Here is a 25,196-nt window from a genome sequence, read left to right as displayed (position 1 = left end):
ATTAATAGTAAAGTACAGATACAAAATAAACGTATGTAGTACTTTAAAGTATTTTTTACTTAAGTACTTTACTCCACTGCACATTTCTGCCTCCTGGCTCCTTGTTCTTTCTCCTTGTAGGAACGGGAACGGGATTCTTCAATTCAGTTTTTGTTGTCATTCTACGAGAGACGACTAGTTTTCATGCACATTTTTCCACTTTAGAAATACTGCACCGAGTATCTTACTTAGATTCTGCGACTAAGACCTTCTCGGTAAAGACGTCTAAATTATTAATGACAGATTTCTTGATTTATCTTAGATGAATTCTGACTATTTTGAGGAAGTGTTTCTGGCTATGTAGTTGCTACAGTGGCTCAAGAGGGACAAACAACAGTAATATTGCCTTTCTCTAGTTTTTCAAACAAATGTCTTTCTGGAGTTTGTGAATACAGACATTCGCTTCGCCGATTTCTCCTCGGAGGAAACCGAACCTATGTTTGCGGACGCCTTTAAGCGTAAATCGTAGTCCAAAGACGCTGAGGCGCGACATCCCATTGTGACACAGTTACGCAGCTCTGGCGCACAGCGGGGGACACAGCCCGATCGCACGCCTTCCCACAATTTCAACACAATGGGACGCAATTCCAAAAGTATTAAAGCAAACGTTCTAGAACACTGCGGTGCGTACACGTTTTGGAACTCCGATACACACAAGTTGTAGCTGATGATGAATGTCACTATTTTATAACAAGTCATTCTTTGTTTTAGGATTCTGCGGACCCGTCCAACCCCCCTCTCTCCTGCTCCTCCACTGAACCCAACCCTCCAGAGTCACTGGTTCCTGACTCTAACCATAGAGACATCGACAACTACAGTGAAATACCCAGATTTAACATTGTAGTCAAAGAGGAGGAAGACTGGGACGTGGATAATACTGGTAAATATTACCATAGTTACTGAATTAGTAATAGCAATGGGATTATATAGTTCTGTTTCATACAGTGTTTCCCCCAGAATTCTTTTCAGCAGCGGTGGCAAAGGTAGCAGGGGGGGGGGGGGCATTTTTGTAGAACGACTGTGAGAAGGTCATTTCTGGGGACTCTTTTAAAAGGGCATTCTATTCCAAAATGCATGACAATGTCATAATGTTGACAGCATCTGAAATAGAACAGATGCTGCTCCACTGCACTGTAGGGAGAGGAAGAGGAACAAGCAGTGGCTGTGCCCTTATATGGCTCTCATTCCTACCACTGTTCAAATATACACTGTAACGTCTCACTCTGATCTTAAAGGGAAAGTGCCCTTATGGCTCTCATTCCTACCACTGTTCAAATACACATTGTAACTTCTCACTCTGATCTTAAAGGGAAAGTGCCCTTATGGCTCTCATTCCTACCACTGTTCAAATACAATTTGTAGGGGGCGGAGCTAGCATGTTGGAGTGAACGGCGGTGTGTGAGAGGCTCCTGCAACTTTTTTGCGAAATAATCTAACTTAACCTACTTTATGATACTTTTTACAACAAACGTTTCTTTCTAATACAACATTGTAACTTTCTGTGTAAAAATGCCGAGTAATAAGCGACCAAAGGACAATAAATCCACATCGGAGGCCTACTCCACACCAAACAACGAGACAGACATGGCGGAAGGCACAGGCAACAACGTGACACTTATAGAACTTACCCGGGCTTTGGGAGAACTACGTGTTGCTTTAGCTGAGGATCTTAAGGTTACTATTGCTGAACTGGACACCAAAATCGAGAGCACCATTCGAACGGTCGCTTCGCAGGGCCAGAGTATTGTGGACCTTGAGAAAGCTTCTGAATTCAACGCTGGTAGAATCGACGAGTTAGAGAAGCTATGCTCGTCACTGCAGGATAGGGTGCAGAGGCTTTCTGTGAAAGTGGTCGACCTGGAGGGCCGTTCCAGACGTAATAACCTTCGCGTTGTTGGTCTGGCAGAGGGGTTAGAGGCGGGCTCTCGCCCCACCGACTTCTTCGCCAAGCTATTGAAGGATGCAATGGGATTGGATGTTTTGGCTTCGGACCCCCAGCTGGACCACATCGCGCCCTTGTCCCAGTGCCTGGACCGGGCCAACGTCCTCGCCCAGTAATCATCTGTTGTCACAGTTTCAAGACCAAGGATCTTATCCTGCGCGAGGCCCGAATGAGGGGCAACCTGTTACATAAAGGGCACCCCTTCCGTGTCTATGATGATTATGCGCCCGATGTGGCAAAGCACCGCGGCGGCTACAGAGATGTCATGACCAAACTCTACAAACTCCATCTTCGCCCAGCCTTGCTCTTCCCTGCAAGACTCAGAATTACCCCTCCTTCTGGTGAGAAGATTTGGCTCTCCTCGGTTTTGGACGCAGAGAAGTTTATCCGGGAACATACGCCAATCCCCCGTACAGGTTAGAGTGCCTTGTCATTGTGTGTTAGGGTCTGCTCATGGAATCGAATCCATACTATACCATAACGGGTGAAACCGTATTGAACGGTCTCAACAAGGGCTACCGAACATGTAAGATGCTGTGGAGGGCGGTCAGAGCTCTCAGTTAAAGTCACTTTCATTCTGGCTGTGTTCAGAGCGATGCCTATTTGGGATGCCTTCCAGGTTTGATCATTGACACTTTCGGATGAATATACTTATATTCCCCCATTTTTTGTTTTGTTTCGTTATTTATTTTTCAATTCTTACATTTATTGTTGTTACAATACCATTTATTTATTGCTTGCAGGGGACTGGGGGTGATGGTTGGGAAGGGGCAGACACCTGGATAGCAAGTTGATGTTTTGTGCCGTTCTGCCTTTGTTTTAGCCGAGGGCCGCTCTCCTGATTAGATCCCCACCAGCCCTCTGTAGTGTCTGTGTAGGTGTGCGTACATATAATTAGTATTTGTACTTTATAATTATTTTCTCTTAGCATTTTACTATTATGTATGTGTATATTTTAAATTAGTGTAGATTATTATTCTGGGGCATGAATGTTTGTGTATGTATGTGTATATATGCATATGTATATATGTATGGGTGTGTGTGTATATGTATATATTTTTTAAAATATATACTTTTATATGTATTTGTTGCGGGTGTGTGTATATGTGTATATGTGTGTGTGTGTATGTATGTGTGTATGTATGTATGTATGTATATGTGTGTATATATATATATATATATAACCGTTTTATTTATTTATTTTCTGATTGGGGGGTACGTTTAATTTAGAAAAATTCTTGTTTCCGATCTAACCCACAATATGTAAATGTACTGCTGTCTATGTCGGTTGCTGATGGTTCATGTTTAGACCGGGATTGCTTAGCAATATAATCTTGTGATGCTATATCTTGCTTATCTCAGGGATTGACCCAAGATGACGCTTAAGTGCGCAATATGTTTAAGTTGCAACTTATTCTCTTTAGGTTTATTAGATGCTAATTGAACACTTTATTCGCGGGAGCCTCCTCAGTTCATATGTTAGTAGAAGTTCTAGGATAGTGAGAAGTGAACGTATAGTTGGGATTTTATTTTTGTTTTACCTCTTGTTCGAGGTCGCGCCGTGCTTTTTTGGCATCGGCCAGACAATGTGTTTATTATTTTTATTTTTCTATTTTTTTCTCTCCTATTTGTGTATGCCTGTTAAAGGTGGGTTGATCGGGGGGGCCACCATAGGAACTACAAATGAGAGGGGGGCGGGGCTCACATTCACTTCCTGGAATGTCAAGGGTTTAAACGAACCAATTAAGAGAGGCAAGGTCCTAGCCCACTTGAAAGCACTCTCGTCTGATATTATATTTTTGCAAGAAACCCATCTGAAAAATAATTCTCATAGCAGACTTAAATGTAGGTGGGTGGGGCAAGTGTATCACTCTAACTTCTCTGCCAAAACGAGAGGCACAGCGATTCTGGTACGGAAAGGAATTCCCTTTCTACATAAAACCACTATTGTGGATAAAGAGGGTCGTTATGTGATCGTAATAGGAGAGATCCACTCTACTTCTGTAACTCTACTAAATATCTATGGGCCAAACATTGATAACCCCTCTTTTTTCAAAAGAGTCCTTGCCCTGATTCCAGATAGGACCACTCAACTTGGTCAAAAGCCTTCTCGGCGTCAAGAGATATAACGGCAAGGTCCACGTTTGGTAACCTCTGAGAATACATAATGTTGAAGAGGCGCCTGAGATTGAAGAATGAGTTTCTGTTCGGGATAAAGCCGGTCTGGTCCGAATGGACCAATTTGCCAATTAAAGTGCTAAGCCTGTTAGCCAGGGTTTTTGCTAAAATCTTTTGGTCTGTATTAAGGAGGGATATTGGTCTGTATGACCCTACCTCTTCCGGATCTTTACCCTTCTTATGTATAAGAAGGGTAAAAAAGTAGATGGGAGAGCTCCATCCTCCTTGGCCTGAACCAACATTTTGTGCAGGTAGGGAGAGAGCATGTTGCTGAATGTTTTATAGAATTCACCAGGGTATCCATCTGGGCCCGGGGTCTTGCCACTCTTTAGAGATTTAATTGTTTCTCGAATTTCTTCAAGAGATATTTCCTTATTCAGGAAGTTAGAATCTTCCTGGTTCAGGGCAGGAAGATTACAGTCCTCCAAAAAGTTTTGCATAATTAAGGGGTTAGGATCTGCTTTAGATGTATATAGAGTCTCATAAAACTGACGGAATCTGTCATTGATGTCTTTGGGGGAAGAGAGTAATTCCCCAGATGCAGATTTAACTTTGTGAATCATTCGGTCACTCACATTTTTTCGAAGTTGTCTGGCGAGTAATTTGTGTGGTTCGTCACCAAACTCAAAATATTTTTGCTTGGCGTAGAGAAAAGATTTAGCAATTTTAGCTGAGAGAATCTGATTATATTCAAATTTTAAAGAGGTAATTTTTTTAGGTTTCTCCATAGATGGATGTCTAGCATTCTCCCTATCCAGTAAGTGAATTTGTCCCTCCAGTTCTACCAATTTTCCCCTGTTTTGCCTACTCCTGGCAGTCTGATAGGAGATGATACAGCCTCTCAAATAAGCCTTAAGTGTTTCCCACAATAATGCTGGGGAAGTCTCTGTGTTGTCGTTGGTATCAAAGAAAAATGTAATTTGGTCTTTAAGAAGTTCACAGAATGTTGGTTCTGTGAGGAGCTGAGGATTCAACCTCCAGACCCTCTCGTTTGGTACGATGTCACCCTCAGGGAGAAGGTGAGTGGACTGTGGTCCGAGATTATAATATCATGATACCTCACATTACAGGTATAGGGGAGTAGTTTAGCATCAACCATAAAAGTAGTCAATTCGAGTATAAACATTGTGAACATGAGAGTAAAAGGAGTATTCCCTACCCGTAGGGTTAGTGATCCTCCATATATCAAATAAGTTAGAATTCTTTATGTAGAATTCACTTGAATAGGAGGTGGGAGTTTGCCGGGTAGAGGATCTGTCCAAATATTGGTCTAGCACACAGTTAAGGTCCCCTCCAATGATCAGGTTAGTATGGGAGATATCTATTCAAAGTCCTACAGAAATTTAATATTGGAGATGGGTTCATAAATTGGATCCAGCTTTTATATAGGAACCCCTGTGTGAGAATACTCACTAACCAATCATTGTCGCCCCGATTTAACCTTTACAGAGGGACAAGGCAGGGTTGTGCGCTGTCGCCTATGCTCTTCGCCCTAATCATTGAACCTCTCGCTCAGGCGATTAGATCTGATGCAGCAATACACGGCTATAATACTAAAGATACTCTAAATAAGATTTCCCTATACGCAGATGACATTCTCCTCTATGTAACAGAACCCCAAGCTAGTATTCCAGCTATTCTTGATGTGATTAATTTGTTTGGTACCTTCTCGGGATACAGAATAAATTGGAACAAGAGTGAATTAATGCCCATACGGTTACAAAACACCTCCTGGCTAGAACATCTTCCAGTTAAGTTATCTTCAGAAAAATTTACCTATCTAGGAATTGTAGTTACCAAACAATACTCCTTACTATTTATAGAGAATTTCCCCTCTCTGATGCAAAAACTCAAGACAAACATACAATTTTGTAGAACTCTCCCACTCTCCTCTCCCTCTCTGCTCGGAAGAATTAATGCCATTAAAATGGTCTTCCTCCCACAACTGCTCTACCTATACCAGAACATCCCAGTATTCATACCTAAATCCGTTCATAAACAACTGGACTCAATTATCAATCCTTTCATCTGGGATTATAAAACACACAGGATAGGTAAAAAACACCTCTGCAAATCCAAAATGGAAGGAGGATTGTCTCCCAAATTTTATATTTTATTACTGGGCAGCTAACCTCCGCGCTGTTACGTTTTTGCTGGATGACGCACGTCCGTCACCCAGCTGGCTTAGTATGGAGCGGGAGGAGTGTCACCCCTTCTCTATTGGTGCTGTGATTTTGTCGCCTGTCAATCTGGAGAGGTCACTTTATCGTAACAATCCTATTATACATAGCACAGTCCGATTCTGGAAGCAAATTAAAACCCACTTTGAGCTTAGACCAATGTCATTCATGCTCCCTGTTGCCAGGAACCCCTCCTTTGCCCCCTCTAACCTTGATAACACCTTTGAGCAATGGGGAGAGTTGGGGATAAGTACCATAGGGGATTTATATATAGAAGGGACCTTTGCCTCCCTTGAGTTGCTGAGGGAAACGTATAATCTTCCCAGAAGTAACTTTTTCAGATACCTACAGATCAGAGACTATGTTAGAAAACACCTCCCGACATTTGGGAACGCTAAGCCTTCCATGTTTGACGGATGCATAAAAACATCCCCCATCTCAGACAAACTGATATCTCGTTTATATGATGCTTTTCAATCTGTTAGCACACCTTCTACAGATGCCATTAAGGCAAAATGGGAGGAAGAACTAGGGACTGACATTTCGGTGGCAGACTGGGAAGATAGCTTGGAGTATATCCACACCTGCTCCATTAACTCCAGACATCGTCTCATACAATTCAAGGTATTACACAGATTACACTATTCCAAAACCAAACTGCATAGGATATTTCCTGATACATCCCCTATGTGTGATAAATGTCAGGCTGCACAGGGTACACTACTCCACTGCTTTGCCCTATGCTCTAGCTTGTATGGTTACTGGTGTGGAATTTTTAGGATCCTCTCTGAAGTTCTGGAGACTTCAATTGACCCAGACCCGCTTCTGATAATCCTGGGAGTGTCTGATTCCCTAAACGGATTAACCAACCCTCAAAAACAACTCATCTCTTACAGTCTCATTTCTGCAAAAAAACGAATCTTGTTGTTTTGGAAAAAGAGGGAAGCGCTCACTACCAAATTATGTCTCAGCGAATTGGCAAACACTGTACACTTAGAAAGAATTAGATATATTCTGAACAATAAATTATCAACATTTGATCAAATCTGGCAGCCTTTCCTCTCTTACTTGGACCATTCGGCGCTGTGAATTTGTACTTTTTAACGCACTCTCAATTGTAATATTTTAATCCACCTTTGGGCAGCATGTGCTGGCACCGCCACCCGAGCAGTCGGGAGGGGAATAAGGGGAAGGGATAAAGGGGGGGAAGAAGTGGGGGAGGGATAAGTGGGGGGTGACACCTACCCTCTTTCTTTCTACCTGTCCTGGTTCTGTATGTCTTGTTTTGTAATATTTGTTTTGTACCCAGAACTCTGGGTCTTGTTGTTTCTGTCTGCTCTTTTATGTTTAGATAAGAATTGTATACCTGTCTTTTATACCTATACACCATTCTTGTGTGTGTTCAATAAAAATATTTGAACGAAATACACATTGTAACGTCTCACTCTGATTGTCACGCCCTGGCCTTAGTTATCTTTATTTTCTGTAATATTTTGGTTAGGTCAGGGTGTGACAGGGGGGATGTTTGTGTATTTGTCTCGTCTTGGGTGGTTGTATGGTATAGGGGGTTTTGGGTAGAGTGTACGGGTTTGTGTTGAGTGTAGGTGTCTAGGTATGTCTATGGTTGCCTGAATGTTTCTCAATCAGAGACAGCTGTCATTCATTGTCTCTGATTGGGAGCCATATTTAAGGCAGCCATAGGCATTAGGCTATTGTGGGTAATTGTCTATGTGTAGTGTTTAGTGTCAGCACTATTTGTTTGAATGGCTTCACGGTCATCTGTTTGTTGTTTTTGTTCGTTTGTTCGTCTTCAAAATAAAAAGAAGATGTCTTTCTATCACGCTGCGCCTTGGTCCTCTATACAAAGTTACGACGATCGTGACACTGATCTTAAAGGGAAAGTGCCCTTATGGCTCTCATTCCTACCACTGTTCAAATATACATTGTAACGTCTCACTCTGATCTTAAAGGGAAAGTGCCCTTATGGCTCTCATTCCTACCACTGTTCAAATATACATTGTAACGTCTCACTCTGATCTTAAAGGGAAAGTGTGAGATCTTGGACAATCTACTTCCCCAGAGTCAGATGAACTCTTGGATCCCATGTTTATGTTTCTGCCACAGTTTTGAGGGAAGTTTCATTGCGCTAACGCTGGTTAGCAGCTTCCTTTAAACTGCACGCAGAGACATAAACATGGTATCCAAGAGTTCATCTGACCCCGGGGAAGAAGAAAATGGCCTTCATTGGCAGAAATATTTGTAAAACATTTTAATTTTAATAATTATCATATATTTTGGAGTGGCGGAAACGATTTTGCAGCATACAAATATTTCTGTCAAGACTTTTAAATGAATATAGTGAAAACACTGCCATATATAGCAGTTTAATTCACTAAAAGGTGAATCGTTTGCAGAATAGAAACACAGGACAATTACAAATAATAGAATAATGTATTTGTCGTAGTGATGCACCGATATGACATTTTTGGCCGATACCGATATCTGATATTTTCCTTGCCAAAAGAAACGAAACCGATATTTAAAATTTTAGCGGCCTTTTAAGCATTCTAGCACAATTAAACAGTTAACACACACACAAAGATGCAGCGGTCTAAGGCACTGCATCTCAGTGCAAGAGGCGTCACTACAGTCCCTGGTTCGAATCCAGGCTGTATCACATCCGGCCGTGATTGGGAGTCCCAGAGGGCGGCACACAATTGGCCCAGTGTCGTCCAGGTTTGGCCGGGTGTAGGCCGTCATTGTAAATAAGAATTTGTTCTTAACTGACTTGCCTAGTTAAATAAAGGTTACACACACACATACCACACTGACCAAAAAGTAATTTTGTTGGCATTTACCTATGTCCTCATTACCAGTAAAACATAATCAAACCTATTTATTTCACTTACTTGCTGTGCTATTTTGTTGTTTCGTCGTTTCATTCTCAACCAGGATTTCTCATGCTACGGAACGCCATTTGGGTCTTTGCGTGTCAGATAACACTATTAGATGTGTCAAATAAGCTTGTTGACCAATCAGGACCTGAATATGACTGCACGTCACATAATAATATCATTCGTTCATACATTTTTTACCTAGTTATTACACATTGATTACACTATCACTCGTATTTCATATGTCACAACGATTCATTGATACGTATGCTATGATGCTGGTAAAGTTGTCTCGCGCACCTACAGTGCTGGTCATAAAAAAAGCTAGCTAGCTGATGGATGCAAACAACGTTCTTCCCCAAAAACATAGTAAAACGACTATCTGTTTCAGTAGCTACAGTTAGTTAGCTAACTATATAGCTAGGTGTCATCATCTAAAATAACCCTAATCTATAAAACTGTTTTATTTGATTAATGGTCGGACCCATCTATGTGAAGCTAACCACAATAAGAATTAGCCACAATAGTGGACTTTGCTGTTAGCCTTCAAAATAAAAGTATTTCATTGACAGTGATGCAAATGAATACAAATAGTAGAATTATGCCATAATTTAATAGATCATCCTAAATGAGGTTGGAATAATTTGTTAATTTGACAAAAATCTGTTTAAATCACACTGGATGTATTAGACTTTATAGTTGCATTGGGGGCATACTTATTTCACTGTACAGCCTTACCTATGGATTGTGGATCAATGACATGGGGTATCAGTCTACTCAGTGACACCCAGAGAACATTAGAGTCGTAGCTCTTATTGCGCGACTCTGAAACAACTGTGAATTGAGCCACATTTATTGTCAACCTACTCTGTGTATTGAACACAATTCCAGAGGAAAAACAATACTGCGTGGATGTTTTGTAGTCTGATAACTCTGAGGAGGATGTTGGGAAAAATATATTAGGTATTAAGTAGACTGATACCCCATTTCATTGATCCCCAATCCTTAGGTAAAGCTGTACATGGCAATATAAAATGTCAATACACACAACAGGCTGACTGGGGAGGGGATTTCACACAGTCACAGTCCCGCGATAAGAACTACAATGCTAATATTTGTGTAAACTCTTCACAGTTGTGGTCTGTGGGTGTCACCGAGTAGACTGACACCCCATTTCATTGCTTCACATTCCAACCTTGTTTAACATTATCTAGTTTACATTTGGCATGATTCCACCAATTGTAACCTTCTGCATCACTTTCAAAGGGGTACTTTTATTTTGAAGGCAAACCACAAATTCCTCTATTGTGCCTAATCCTTATTGTGGCTAGCTTTACAACACATCACCAGGTCCGATCGAGCGACACTAGCCAGATGAAGCTAGCTGGCTGCTTACAACGTTAGCTTTGGGCAACAAGGTTAAGTAGCTGGCTAGCTATTTATTTTCATGAACTGAAGTTCAATTTCAAAAAGCGAAAAACAAGTGGCTACCTAGCTAATACTTACTCACAAGAATAATGCTAAAAATAATGAAAATGACTGCAGTTTCTACTGGTCATTGTTTTCAGGATGGTTGTATTGGTGCTAGCTAGATACCAAACTAAAGCTAGATACCAAGCTAAAGCTAGATACCAAGCTAAAGCTAGCTACCAAGCTAAAGCTAGATACCAAGCTAAAGCTAGATACCAAGCTAAAGCTAGCTACCAAGCTAAAGCTAGATACCAAGCTAAAGCTAGCTACCAAGCTAAAGCTAGATACCAAACTAAAGCTAGATACCAAGCTAAAGCTAGATACCAAGCTAAAGCTAGATACCAAACTAAAGCTAGCTACCAAGCTAAAGCTAGCTACCAAGCTAAAGCTAGCTACCAAGCTAAAGCTAGATACCAAGCTAAAGCTGGATACCAAGCTAAAGCTAGATACCAAACTAAAGCTGGATACCAAGCTAAAGCTAGCTACCAAGCTAAAGCTAGATACCAAACTAAAGCTAGCTACCAAGCTAAAGCTAGCTACCAAGCTAAAGCTAGATACAAACCTAAAGCTAGGTACCAAACTAAAGCTAGCTAGCTGCCCCAGAAGTTGCGGTCGAACAAATAATGCTTTATTACCAACGCAGTATTGTAAACACATCGTTCGTGGCCGGTGTTTGCTTGTTTGCAGACTTTTTTTGTACAGCTTTGACAGTGCTACTGATAGTAGTGGTGGCGCTTGGCTTGCAACGTGCAAATTCAGAGCACACAACATTCTATAATAGAACTGTGTTATTTGACGTGTCAAATTAAACGCTTATTTAACGGGTCGAATAGTGTTATTTGACGTGTATCTTTTTTGACACACAAAGACCCAAACGGCGTTCCATAGTATGTTGTGAAGCTAATAGCAGTGACGCCATTACTGTGTAACTCCGGTAGGGCAACATGTATACCGGTGCCCACCAGTCAGCGAAAGCCAACAACCCCCACGACAGAGAACGGTTGATTGTCAAGGGCAATGAATTCCATTATCTTGGCGTGAATGGATTTCGCTTTTGAGTTGACTTACTCTTTCAAATGACTGCTCGACTTGTTGACTGCTCGATCCACACAGCAGACATTGTGGGCTAGGTTAGGAATGCTGTGTTTTGCACGTGTAGCGCAAAATGTTACGTGGCGTCATTACGTCATGTACCTACGTTATATAGGTTTGGCACGTCAGCTTTGACATCAGTTTTGCACATCGGCGTTAAACTAGTTGTCATTTTTAGCTAATATCGGCCGATTCCGATATGTTCACCGATTTATATCGTGCATCCCTAATTTGTCATTTAACTTTTCTTGTCCTATTGTAACAGGAGAGAGTCCAAACTCCAGCTCTAGTGAAGAGGCATCAGCAGAACAACACCAGGAGAGTCCTACGGCTAAGAAGCCTTGGCGCTGCCCCCAATGTGGAATAGAGATCGCTCACCCATCTAATTTCAACAGACACCTGAGAACACACACAAAACCTGCTAAGGAGTCTTCCGTCTGTCCAGTATGTGGAAAAGACTTTGTTCACCCCTCCAAACTGAAGAGACACCTCCGAACACATACAGGAGAGAAGCCTTACCAGTGCTCTGTGTGCGGGAAGCGATTCACACTGAAGCCCCACCTGGAAAGACATCAGATGACCCACCCTGGAGAGAAGCAGCCAGACGCGACAAAGAAGCACCCGTGCTCCGATTGTGGAAAGGAATGTTTCTCTGCATATGAACTGAAGATGCACATGAGAAAGCACACAGGGGAGAGACCTCACCAGTGCTCCTACTGCGAGATGAGCTTTGGCTGTAAGGGAACTCTATCGAGACACGTACGACGCCATACAGGAGCACCCACACCAAAACCTTACAAATGCTCACAGTGTGGGAAGAGATACGAGTCACCATCGAGGCTGAGGCAGCATCAGACTATGCACACTGGAGAGAAACCTTACGAGTGCTCTGATTGCGGGAGGGGTTTCGCTTCGACCGAAGATCTTCGCAAACGTCAATGCAGCCATGCCAGTAACCATAGCAACCAGTGTACACTGGGAATTCCAGATACGGCGTCATCAGGCAGTCGAACTATGAATATCAAGATCGAAGACGAGTAACAGGAGCTGGCAATTAATGTCAAAGAGGAGGAGGAGGAGGAAATTGGTGTTTTTGTCTATGCTGATAGAGAGAAACCTTACGAGTGTACATCCTGTAAAAATACCTTTGTTCACCGTAGTTCTCTAGCAAGACACAAACAATCTCACACTAGTGTCGCACAATACAGCTGCTCAGAATGTGGGAAGGAATTCAGCCAATCGTGGACTTTCAAGATACACATGCAACAGCACACCGGACAGAAACCGCACCACTGCTCTCAGTGTGATAAGAGTTTCTCAGCTTTGGCACTCCTCAGAAGACACCAGCGAGTTCACACTACGGTGAAACCTTACCCCTGCTCTATCTGTAGGAATAGATTCTCCTCATCAGCAAACCAATACAGTCAAAGACATCATGTCCATGCCAAAAATGTAGCTGCTTCTTACCTGAACCAATCTCGTGGACAGGGATCACAACAGCAGTTGTCTATTCTAGTACTGGGTGTTAAAGAAAAGGAGGAAGATCCTGCTTTTGGTGAGCTAAACTGTTTATTTTGTTGCGTAGATATGTAATGGGTCCATACTTGAGAACTCTTGCTTAAGCTTTTCCCATGAGATAACGTAGCCCTATGCTAACACGACCAGCTGACAACATGAGAAACGTAGCCCTATGCTAACACAACCAGCTGACAACATGAGAAAACGTAGCCCTATGCTAACACAACCAGCTGACAACGTGATTATTTTCCTCTACAACAGCCAATATTTGTTTTTAACATATTGTGGCCTGCTGGAGGTCATTTTGCAGGGCTCTGGCAGTGCTGCTCCTTGCACAAAGGCGGAGGTAGCGGTCCAGCTGCTGGGTTGTTGCCCTCCTACGGCCTCCTCCACGTCTCCTGATGTACTGGCCTGTCTCCTGGTAGCGCCTCCATGCTCTGGACACTACGCTGACAGACACAGCAAACCTTCTTGCCACAGCTCGCATTGATGTGCCATCCTGGATGAGCTGCACTACCTGAGCCACTTGTGTGGGTTGTAGACTCCGTCTCATGCTACCACTAGAGTGAAAGCACCGCCAGCATTCAAAAGTGACCAAAACATCAGCCAGGAAGCATAGGAACTGAGAAGTGGTCTGTGGTCACCACCTGCAGAACCACTCCTTTATTGGGGGTGTCTTGCTAATTGCCTATAATTTCCACCTTTTGTCTATTCCATTTGCACAACAGCATGTGAAATCTATTGTCAATCAGTGTTGCTTCCTAAGTGGACAGTTTGATTTCACAGAAGTGTGATTGACTTGGAGTTACATTGTGTTGTTTAAGTGTTCCCTTTATTTTTTTGAGCAGTGTATATAATTCTACACTATGAAGTTGGAATAATACTGTGAAATTGTGGAAATGATGATAGTGCCCTTTTAGTGTAAGAGCTTGTTGTAGAAAACCTTACACAGGGACACTCAAAGTCAATATTCAATTAATCCCTCTTTATTGTCAGCAAGCTGGAGGGTCACAGTCAAACTTAGATGCATAAAGTACCTGTCTGAAGTGAGCATAAAGTACCTGTCTGAAGTGAGCTCTGACGGGGCCGTTTAGTTCCCTTCTATACTGGTTACAGACACGTCACATAGGCATAAGTCATAGGGTTGGTTCCTGTCTGACACCGTCTCTTATCTTCACTTATAGAACGGCCGGATGTGATACAGGGGATTCTGGGTGTTCTGACAAATAGTCTAAAGGAGGAGGTATTGATGCTCAATGCTTATCTTGTATAACTACTGCTGTACACACCATCCTATATAACTACTGTCTGTACACACCATCCTATATAACTACTGTCTATACACACCATCCTATATAACTACTGTCTATACACACCATCCTATATAACTACTGTCTATACACACCATCCTATATAACTACTGTCTATACACACCATCCTATATAACTACTGTCTATACACACCATCCTATATAACTACTGTCTATACACACCATCCTATATAACTACTGTCTATACACACCATCCTATATAACTACTGTCTATACACACCTTTTCTATTCATATACTGTATATACTGTCTATACACACCATTCTATATATATTCCGGACTGTTCTGATACATTTTGGTGGGATTTGTATGTATTGTTTTGTATTGTTAGGTAATGCTGCACTGTTGGAGCTAGAAACATAAGCATTTCGCTGCACCTGCTATAACAACGGCAGAATACTGTGTGTACACGACCAATAACATTGTATTTGATTTTAAGTGGAGCAACCTTGATTTGGAGGTGTAAAATATCCCTCTGGTGGTTAGCTTAGGGCTAATTGTGCCAGGTTATCTCATGGGAAAAGCTAACATGTAGCATTTTCGGGAAAAGTATGGACCGTATAATTTTACAATATTTATTTTCTGTTTAGTCAGGAACAAACATTTTGACTCAGTCAGGGTGTTGACTAATTTGAGTTAATCCATACTCATGTCTTTACCACAGCAGAGAGACCTGACCACTGCTCTGACAGTGAGGAGAGTCCCACTACATCAGGAGTAAAAAAAACAATTTAGTGAGAAGGGAATTCTGAAAAGACACCAGAAAGTACACACTGGAGAGAAGCCATACAGTTGCTCTATGTGTGGGAAGAGTTTCTCTTTATCGTCAAGTCTCACAAAACACCAGAGAACGCACACAGGAGAGAGACAACAGGCTGGACAGAGATCACAACAGCAGGTGTCTGTAGCTGTAGAGGAGGCTGGTCTCAGGCTGGTACTCAATGTTAAAGTAAAAGAAGAGGAAGAAGGTCCTGCTTTTGGTGAGTTCAAAGGGGTTATTTTGTACTATTTATGTTGTTTAGGAGTAGGAGAAACATAGTTAATTAGTCAGGACCAAACAGTTTGAATTAGTCAGGGTGTTGACTAATTTGAGTTCATCCATACAATCTTTTTCCCATAGTAGAGAGACATGACCACTGCTCTGAGAGTGAAGCAAGTCCCTCTACATCAGGAGAACCTAAACAAAACCAGGAGAATCACACAGCTAAGAGCTATCAATGCTGTTCAGTGTGTGGACAAGAATGCAAAAAGTTATCAAAACGGCAAATACATATGAGGATACACACACTCTGTGTGTGGAAAATGTTGGCAAAGGTTATCAGACCTTCACAAACACATGAGAACACACACCGGTGACAAACCATACTCCTGCTCTGTGTGTGGGAAGCAATTCAGTGAGAGGGGAAACCTTAACAAACACCAGAAAATACACACAGGAGAGAAATCTTACCCCTGCCCTTACTGTGGGAAGAGGTTTGCTCACACAGGAGCCATGAAGATACACCTGCTGAAGCACACAGTACTCCTGAAACACAAGTGGATGCACACAGAAGAGAAACCTCACTCTTGCTCTATCTGTGGAATGGCTTTCTCTACATCGTGGAATCTCACTAAACACCAGAAAAGACACACAGGAGAAAGGGGTCACGTCTGTGACGTCTGTGGGAAAGGGTTCTCTGAATCCACACACCTGAGGGACCATCAGAGGACGCACACTGGAGAGAAATCTTACCAGTGCCCTGACTGTGGGAGGGGCTTCTCGCAATCAGGAAGTCTGAGAAGACATCAGCAGATCCACTCTAGCGAAGCTGGCCAGGTCCCTGATGCTAGCCTGGTCCCTGGTGACGGTGATGCTCTTGATCCACCGACTGACTGTACCTCCAACGACCATGTGTCAACGTTACCTGAGCACCCCCGAGGGCCTCCGTCAGATACCTGGGATTAGTGATGCCTTAGAGGAACTGCAGGTAAAAGAAGAAGAAGTTGGTGGTGGTCTGATCAATTCTGATGGAGAAGAAGTTGGGTTGGATCCTACTCATCATGGTAAGTGGAGATCCCATTCTCTCCTTTTCTTCATTAAGGGTGCGTTAATTCAGTCCCTCTTATGGATTCAATAGGAATAGAGTGATGTAAAAAACTCCCACTAGCCAATGCTTACACTGACCCAGTATTTTGTAAATCCATGAGGGGGAGTGAGCAGGTGTATAGTTTGGGGGAATAATGGTGGGGAATCAGTGTCACGTCCTGACCATAGAGAGTCCTTATTTTCTATGGTATAGTAGGTCAGGGTGTGACTAGGGGGGTTAGTCTAGTTTATATTTTCTATGGTAGAGTAGGTCAGGGTGTGACTAGGGGGGTTAGTCTAGTTTATATTTTCTATGGTATAGTAGGTCAGGGCATGACTAGGGGGGTTAGTCTAGTTTATATTTTCTATGATAGAGTAGGTCAGGGTGTGACTAGGGGGGTTAGTCTAGTTTATATTTTCTATGGTAGAGTAGGTCAGGGTGTGACTAGGGGGGTTAGTCTAGTTTATATTTTCTATGTGGGGTTCTAGGTTGTTTTTTCTATGTTGGGGTTTTGGTTTTGATTCCCAATTAGAGGCAGCTGACTATCGTTGTCTCTAATTGGGGATCATATTTAAGTAGCATTTTTCCACCTGTGTTTTGTGGGATATTGTTTATGTGTAGTTGTATGTCAGCACTCCATTGTCGTCACGTTTCGTTATTCTTTATTGTTTTGTTATGTGGTTCACTTACTTTAAATAAATAAAGATGTGGAATCCAGATCACGCTGCACGTTGGTCCGAGTATGAGAATGTGACAGTCAGACTGCAGTCAAACAACAATACCATAAAAAATAGAATTCCTAGGAAGGGTTTGGAACCTCTAACCCTGGCAATTTGACTGGTAAACTCATGGGTACACTCGCAATGGCTGCCTTGTATTGTGATGCAATCATTTCCATTTTGAAATGTTCTATCAGCTGATGCTGGATTGCACTGCTAACATTCACTCTCAGCCATATTTGCTTGCATTGTTGGTCCCGTATTTTAGAATTCTTCTGCATTTTATGCAATAACGGGATATTAGAATCCTCTTGTCCTAACCTGGGTATCTTCAGTCCACCCATTGTGACATCATTGAATTGAATGATTGGATTCTATTTCTATGAATGATCCAACATGAACTAGTTTGCTGCTTTGTTTAACCAATGCTTTGTTATTCCCATAGGAGAGAATAACCAGGAAGAGAGTCCCTCTACATCAGGAGAACCTGAACAACACCAGGAGAGTCACACAGCTAAGAGCTCTCACTGCTGTTCAGTGTGTGGAAGAGATTGCCAAAAGCTTTCATCACTGGAAAGACACATGAGAACTCACACAGGAGATAAGCCGTACAGTTGTTCTGTGTGTGGGAAGCAGTTCCGTGAAAAAATACATCTTCGAAACCACCAGAAAGTGCACACTGGAGAGAAACCTTATGCCTGCCCCGACTGTGACAAGAGCTTTGCTTTCACTTCAGCCTTGAAAAGACACCATAAATTACACACAGGAGAGAAAATCCACTCCTGCTATGTGTGGGGGAAGAGTTTTACTCAATCATCCACCTTGAAGGATCACTTCAGGACGCATTCAGGAGATAAACCCTGTTCTGTCTGCGGCAAGTGTTTTAGTTATCCAAGACCCTTTCAGCTCCAATGCCTGGCACACACAGGAGAGAGACCTTACAGTTGCGCTGAATGTGGCCAGAGGTACATACGTCCTCAAAACCTCCGTAGACATCAGAAGACTCATGCTGATAGAGCACCTGTTGAGTTTGAGGACCTCAGTCAAATAGCTGAGATGAACGCTACAATCGAAGGAATGAAAGAGGAAGAAAATGATGAAGACGAGGAGGATATTGGTGGTCTGATGAATGCTGAAGGAGAAGAAGCTGGATTGGATCCTCATCATGGTACATGGAGATGGTTTTCGCAATACCAATATCGCAATACTATGACACAAGATTATCCATGGCAGAAAAAAACAACACAAAGCAGATTAAACTCTATGGTCCTTAATAAACGTACTTTATGTAAAAAGTTGTGTGCTATACCTTAGAAAATGAACATACAGGACTCTGGGTGACAACATTAGGACTGTTTTCCTAAAGAATTTAAGTCTGCTTCATGTTTTGTTTTGTAGTCACGATACTTCTGTGTTGCGTTACTGGTATCGGGACAACCCTAGAATGGTGTGTCAAAGACCTTGACTCCCATGACAATATATTGTTGGGTCGTTAGCTCATTTGTTAAATCTATCTTGTCTTATTCAAACAGGAGAGAATCCATATCAGAGTTCTGACCAAGAGGAGAGTCCCTTTACATCAGGAGAACCTGCACATCACCAGGAGAATCAAACAGTTAAGAGCTCTCACTGCTGTTCAGTGTGCCGAAGAGATTGCCTAAAGTTATAAAAACTGCTAATACATATGAGAATACACACAGGAGAAAAGCTTTACCCTTGCTCTGTGTGTGGAAAGCAGTTCCGTGAAAAAAGACATCTTCAAGACCACCAGAAAGTGCACACTGGAGAGAAACCTTACGTCTGCTCCAAATGTGACAAGAGGTTTGGTTTCGCCTCAATATTGAGAAGGCACCAGTGGTTACACACAGAAGAGAAACCTTACTCCTGCTCTGTGTGTGGGAAGGGTTTCAGCCGTCCAGATCAGTTAAAGGACCACTCTCTGCAACATGCAAGGACACCCCACTACTGTTCAGTGTGTGGGAAAAGCTTTGCCTTGTCTAAACAACTGCTGAGACATGAGAAGACTCACACAGGAAAGAGACCTTATAGTTGCTCTGTGTGTGGGAAGAGTTTCAGCGAGAAGGCGTATCTATCTCCAGTGCACACTGGAGAGAAACGACACCCTTGCCCTGACACACACACACACACACACACACACACACACACACACACACACACACATGAAAACACTTGTGGGTCAAAGACTAGATAAGAAAAGATAAATATGTATAAATATAATATTAAATCACTCAACTCTTACCCTTCTTTTGACCCCAAAATATTTGTGTTGCAAACTATTAAATTAAGAGAGTTATTGAGCCCTAAAGTGTCAAAATGTCCTTCAGTGTAACTGGGTTAGAAATCTAATGACAAAAGTGTTTTTAAAATGTAGAAATTCATCCTAAAAATATAAATGAACACCCATGGCATAATTGTGTTAGTGTTTGCAACGATATATTAAATAATGGGCACATACTGGATCTAAAAAAATATTTAAAAACTTGAATAACTTTTGTCCGGACTTTGGCGCTTCATCAATGTCATTCAGTATAACAAAGGTAAAAAGCCATTTTAAAGCATATCACATGATCATGTGACCGTGTGTGACATCACAAAGAAGACCTATTGAAGACCCTCTATCAACGTGATGAGGTGAGTAAATCTCTCTGAAATATTTGATGAGTTCACCTTTTCATCCTCTAGTAACCTTTGTAACAAAAACACATGTCCCTTCAGTACAACACAGAAAACATACTTTTAATGTTATTATTTTATAAAAATCTATATTAAATATGAAAAGGTAGGATAATCTTTATAGGTCAAGGTCATTACTTTATATAGGTGGCCAAGGGAACTGCCTGTTAAATGTGTTTATGTATGAAATTCGTCCTTCGGTATCACGCTTTTGTCCTTCAGCACAACAAAAGTTTCATGTTATACCATGTCACCCGTTATGCTGAAGGACAGTAGCTTTGTTATCCCATGTTTTCACTAGTTTACAACATTTAATCATGCAATTCATATTTACTTGTTGTATGAATACTGAATATTATCATTTTAAACTATTTTATGGCATTGTAAGGGATAGGGTGGATGGTTTATGGATCCCACCTTCTGTTAGGGTCTGGCCACATCACCTCATCCACATCACAAGCAATGTCATCCCTGGCTAGGCAACGGGGAAAATAATCTCCTTGCCGTATCCAACCCTGGACTGACCCCACCTCAGTGTCTCCGCATGCCTCTTCCGTTGCTTGCAGAAGAGGCAGGCGGGCATGTGGTTGGCGGTCATACACTTTCCAACGCCAAGCTGAAAATAATTCCTCAATCGGATTGAGAAATGGGGAGTAAGGGGGCAAATATACAACTGTGAAGTTATTGTGGTTGGTGAACCAGTCCCTGACCAGAGCAGCCCGGTGGAAACTAACATTATCCACGATGACCACAAACCTGGGCTGCTCTGGTCCGTCCTGTACATATTATCCCAGATGACCACAAACCCGGGCTGCTCTGGTCCGTCCTGTACAGCTGCATTATGTAGTGCTTCCAGAAATATGATCATGTGTTGCAGTATTGTAGGGAACCAGGGTGCCATGGTGATGGGTGGCATGGTGATGGGTGGCATGGTGATGGAGAACTCCTTGCAGACTAATGGCTGCACACAAGGTGATATTTCCCCCGCGTTGCTGTTAGGGTTCGTTCCTTTCGTCCTTGTCAGTCATTGGTTCATTGGTGAAATTAGCATTATGACAATGTCTTTAATTAAATCATTCAACAACCGTTATTAATGCAATTGCAGACAGAAGTTGACAATCAGGAACGTAGCACGCATGTTTCCGAGTAAGTTCTGCACTATAGGTCCACGTTGCTTTTATCATGCTCGTAGTCAACCCCCTGTGATGTCACTGCATACGTCATTACCTTCTACTCCTCATACCAAGCCCATGCATACACAGCTATACTAACTTGCAAGAGAGATACAATAGTTCCAGTGTTTTCTAAGGCCTCGGCAGTAAATGTCCACTCCCCCAAGTTGATTTATTGTGGAATGTCTGACTAGTCTCTTATCTCCTACACTCCCCTGCAGAGCTCCTTCTTCACAGTCACACATTTCTCAGAGGAGCCTCTTTATAATGAGGCAGAGAGAGAGAATTAGAAAACAACTGTGGAACAATATTAAAACCTCATAATGTATATATATTGTTAATCTGTAGTCTAGGACCCTATAGATGTAAGGAGGGGTCTTATAACTATTAATATAACATAAGCATAATCAATTATTCTAATACATCAAACATTTGTACAGTCCATATCATGACCCCTAGGTGAACCCGACACTGCCCAGGGACATTCACAACGGCTCTTTGTCCTATAACATTTCGGCCCGATGCCTGGTTTTAGCTAGATTGAATCCAGCTTCATCAATGAAAATGAACTCATGAGGCTGTGCAGCTGCATCGAAGTCCAGGACTCTCTGCCCAGCCTCCCTCATCGTCAGGCCATGATTTATGACATGGTCCACCAAAGTGGCCCAAATGTCGTCGGAAATATGTCTCCGTCTATTGCCTGGTCCCCTTCTTTGTTCTTGTCCTTGTCCTCCTCCTACTCCTCTCTCTCTTCCTCTTCCTCTCGCTCTCACTGCCTCCATGTTTGCAAAGTTCTCACAACAGAGGTGATCTTACCTGAGGTCTATTTGTAGTGCTAATGCTCAGACTAATTGGTGTTCAATTACCGTATAAGGGTCAAAGACGTATAAGGTTTTATAAGTAGCAAAAAATTATATTAGTTATATTCAAGAATAAAGCCAATAATACATTTTTATTGTGATTCATATGAATGTACCCTAGTAAAATGTCATTCAGTATTCAGTTTTTCAGTTTTTATTTTATGCCCATTTTTAATAATCACAAGGTTATCTATCCATTCTTAGACTGGCAGAAATATAACTACCCAGAAAAAATAACATTATTTTATTTTGAATACCACTTATTTGACGTGTCATGGGTACAACTCAAAATTTGTTGAAGGTTTTTTACAAAAACTTCCTGCGTTACACTGGGGAAAAAAATCCAGAAATCTACAAAAATATCTTTCACTTCATCTTTTGAGACTTGTTTTTGTCTTCTCTGAGTCAACAAAACAAAGTTATTGTATCGTAATATAAAATACTGGTGTTATACTGTATGACAATATGTTGTTACCCTGAATGACACTGGCACATAATAGGATTCTCATCCATTAAATGTTATCAGTAGTCTATTAATAGTAGGCTATACAATGATAACACTTCATCAAGGTTTAAAAGTTAAATCAACTCCCTCTCGCCTTTCTCTCAAACATGTTTTGTTACTATTTCATTGCTAATGTTAATAATAATCCCTTTACTATAATTTGAGCCTGCGGCAACACTTTACGTTGCATTAAGGTGCATTATTACATGATTTATTACATGATAGTTAATGTTGTAATTATGCATTGTTACACTGTAACTGGTACATTTCTATTCAATGCAGGAACACAAATTAAATTTCAAGATACCTAAACAAAATTGCTACATAAAATGCCCATCAAACTACTTCAATTCAAACTTGTACAGTCTCGACTTTTCATAAAATGCCCCAAATATGAAGCAGCTGTTAACTAATATAATTCGTAATCCATTTTTAATCCATCATTGTGTGTGTAATATTATATTAACTAATATAATCCATCAGTTATACCTTAACTTAAATAAAACACTGACTACAGTGTAATAGTGCAACTTAATGTTAAGTGTTTCCACTCAGCTTTATATCCTATTATATCCTGTTCTGTTGCTGACAGTAGCATGAAACCATGAAAACAATACCTTGCTTTTCTTCTGGCTCGTCTTTCCTCCCCTCTAGCAACTGGATCTGCGTTAATCTCTTGTCTGTGCCATGCAGCCCTCTCCTCATTAGACAACGGCATCTACAGTATGAAGATAATGTGCCTTGAAAATACCTTACAATATTTATTTATTTTTACCATTGCACTGTAATTTTACTGTAATTATTTTACAGTAACATATTGTATTGATTGCTGTACTGTAATTCTAATTTTCTTTTGTGTTTTTTTGTTGTTGTAAAAACCTGCAATGGCAAAAAAATCAGCTGTATATATTTTTTTCTGAAGCTTTTCTATTTTTGTGTTCATTGAAATGTGAGTATATGTCCTGTACTGGAACAATCTTTCAGAGAAGCCTGTATGAGAACATTAAAAAGGTATACAAAGTACTAAAGACAGCAGTGTTTTGTATAAAGTACATCAGTGTGTTGTTGCTGCTTCGAAAGAGTCATTCAAATGGTGCATGTGTGTATCATTTTGTTGCAAAAATGCCAATTTGAAAAAGGATTGTTTGGTTTTGATGGCAGAGTTCCATTTTGAAAAAGGATTGTTTGGTTTTGATGGCAGAGTTCCATTTTGAAAAAGGATTGTTAGGTTTTGATGGCAGAGTTCCATTTTGAAAAAGGATTGTTAGGTTTTGATGGCAGAGTTCCATTTTGAAAAAGGATTGTTAGGTTTTGATGGCAGAGTTCCATTTTGAAAAAGGATTGTTAGGTTTTGATTGCAGAGTTTCATTTTGCCATAGAAGTGACATGTTTATCTCCAAGTGTTGTGTCTTATTTGGCTCGTGTGTAGAGTTTTGACACAATGAGCCAAATTCCGCAACAAGTGTGTAAGCAATCGCAAAAAAACTGTAATACAATATTGACTTTGAATGAACATCGCTCTTTTATTTAAAAATCCAATGCCGCCGTTTTTAACTCCATATGAAATCATTTCTAGGTAAAAAAATGAAGTACCTTGCTGTGATTGTTTTCAATTAAAATGGTCAAAAAATTGCTTCTTAGGTAAGAGCAACATCTCAAGCAAGGATTTTGCTGGGACTGTCAGGGAGTTGTCTCAGTAGGGAGGGAAAACTGAAAAAGAGCTGTTATTAGCAGAGAGGTTTGGAACTCTCTTATTGGTCTGTTAACTACTTTACCGTCTGGTGATGTCACCAGGCAGGCCAAAACTCCATTCCACCAAAACAGGCTGAAATGTCAAATTCGAACAGTTCTTACACTAAAAGGGTATTATCATAATTTCACAGTATTTTTCCAACCTCATTGTGTGGAAATGTGTATAAAAGACAGGAAATCACATTTTTGACTACACTGGACCTTTTAACCTATGTTTTCTCATTCACACAGACGAGAGTTCGGAGGGGAGAGCCTCTACATCAGGAGAACCTAAAGAAACCTAGGGGGATCTTGGATTGTAAACTGTCATGGTCAAAACATATTGATACAACAGTAGCTAAGATGAGAAGTCTGTCCATAATAAAGCGCTGCTCTGCCTTCTTAACAACACTATCAACAAGGCAGGTCCTACAGGCCCTGATTTTGTCGCACCTGGACTACTGTTCAGTAGTGTGGTCAGGTGCCACAAAGAGAGATTTGAGAAAATTGCCGTTGGCTCAGAACAGGGCAGCACGGCTGGCCATTAAAAGTACACGGAGAGCTAACATTAATGACATGCATGTCAATCTCTCATGGCTCAAAGTGGAAGAGAGATTGACTTCATCATTACTTGTTTTTGTAAGAGGTGTTGACAAGCTGAAGGTACCGAGCTGTCTGTTTAAAATACTGGCACACAGCTTGGACACCCATGCATACCCCACAAGACAAGCCACCAGAGGTCCCTTCATAGTCCCCAAGTCCAGAACAGACAATGGGAGGCGCACAATACTACATAGAGCCATGACT

General features: G+C 41.4%; 1 protein-coding gene across 1 annotated transcript; it reads left to right on the top strand.

Moving 5' to 3' along the window:
• The first annotated feature begins 15,788 nt into the window (after nt 1-15,788).
• On the top strand, nt 15,789-23,574 carry LOC120039566 (zinc finger protein 771-like). Its single transcript, XM_038984984.1, has 3 exons — nt 15,789-16,685; nt 17,873-18,595; nt 18,960-23,574. Exons 1-3 carry the CDS (start codon nt 16,466-16,468, stop codon nt 19,094-19,096), a joined length of 1,080 nt encoding a protein of 359 aa, XP_038840912.1. The 5' UTR covers nt 15,789-16,465; the 3' UTR covers nt 19,097-23,574.
• Nucleotides 23,575-25,196: the final 1,622 nt, after the last annotated feature.

Source organism: Salvelinus namaycush, unplaced genomic scaffold (genome assembly GCF_016432855.1).
Source record: "Salvelinus namaycush isolate Seneca unplaced genomic scaffold, SaNama_1.0 Scaffold28, whole genome shotgun sequence".
NCBI classification, from domain to species: domain Eukaryota; kingdom Metazoa; phylum Chordata; class Actinopteri; order Salmoniformes; family Salmonidae; genus Salvelinus; species Salvelinus namaycush.
The sequence above is the reverse complement of the archived record's forward strand: the minus strand, read 5'-3'. Positions and strand labels throughout refer to the sequence as shown.

What these genes read in the sequence shown, in the direction of transcription:
- LOC120039566 (XM_038984984.1), top strand. Translation starts at nt 16,466, where the DNA reads ATGCTAGCCTGGTCCCTGGTGACGGTGATGCTCTTGATCCACCGACTG. An exon ending in GTTGGATCCTACTCATCATG is followed by an intron (nt 16,686 to 17,872) that starts GTAAGTGGAGAT and finishes TTATTCCCATAG; the next exon opens with GAGAGAATAACCAGGAAGAG. An exon ending in TGGATTGGATCCTCATCATG is followed by an intron (nt 18,596 to 18,959) that starts GTACATGGAGAT and finishes TTATTCAAACAG; the next exon opens with GAGAGAATCCATATCAGAGT.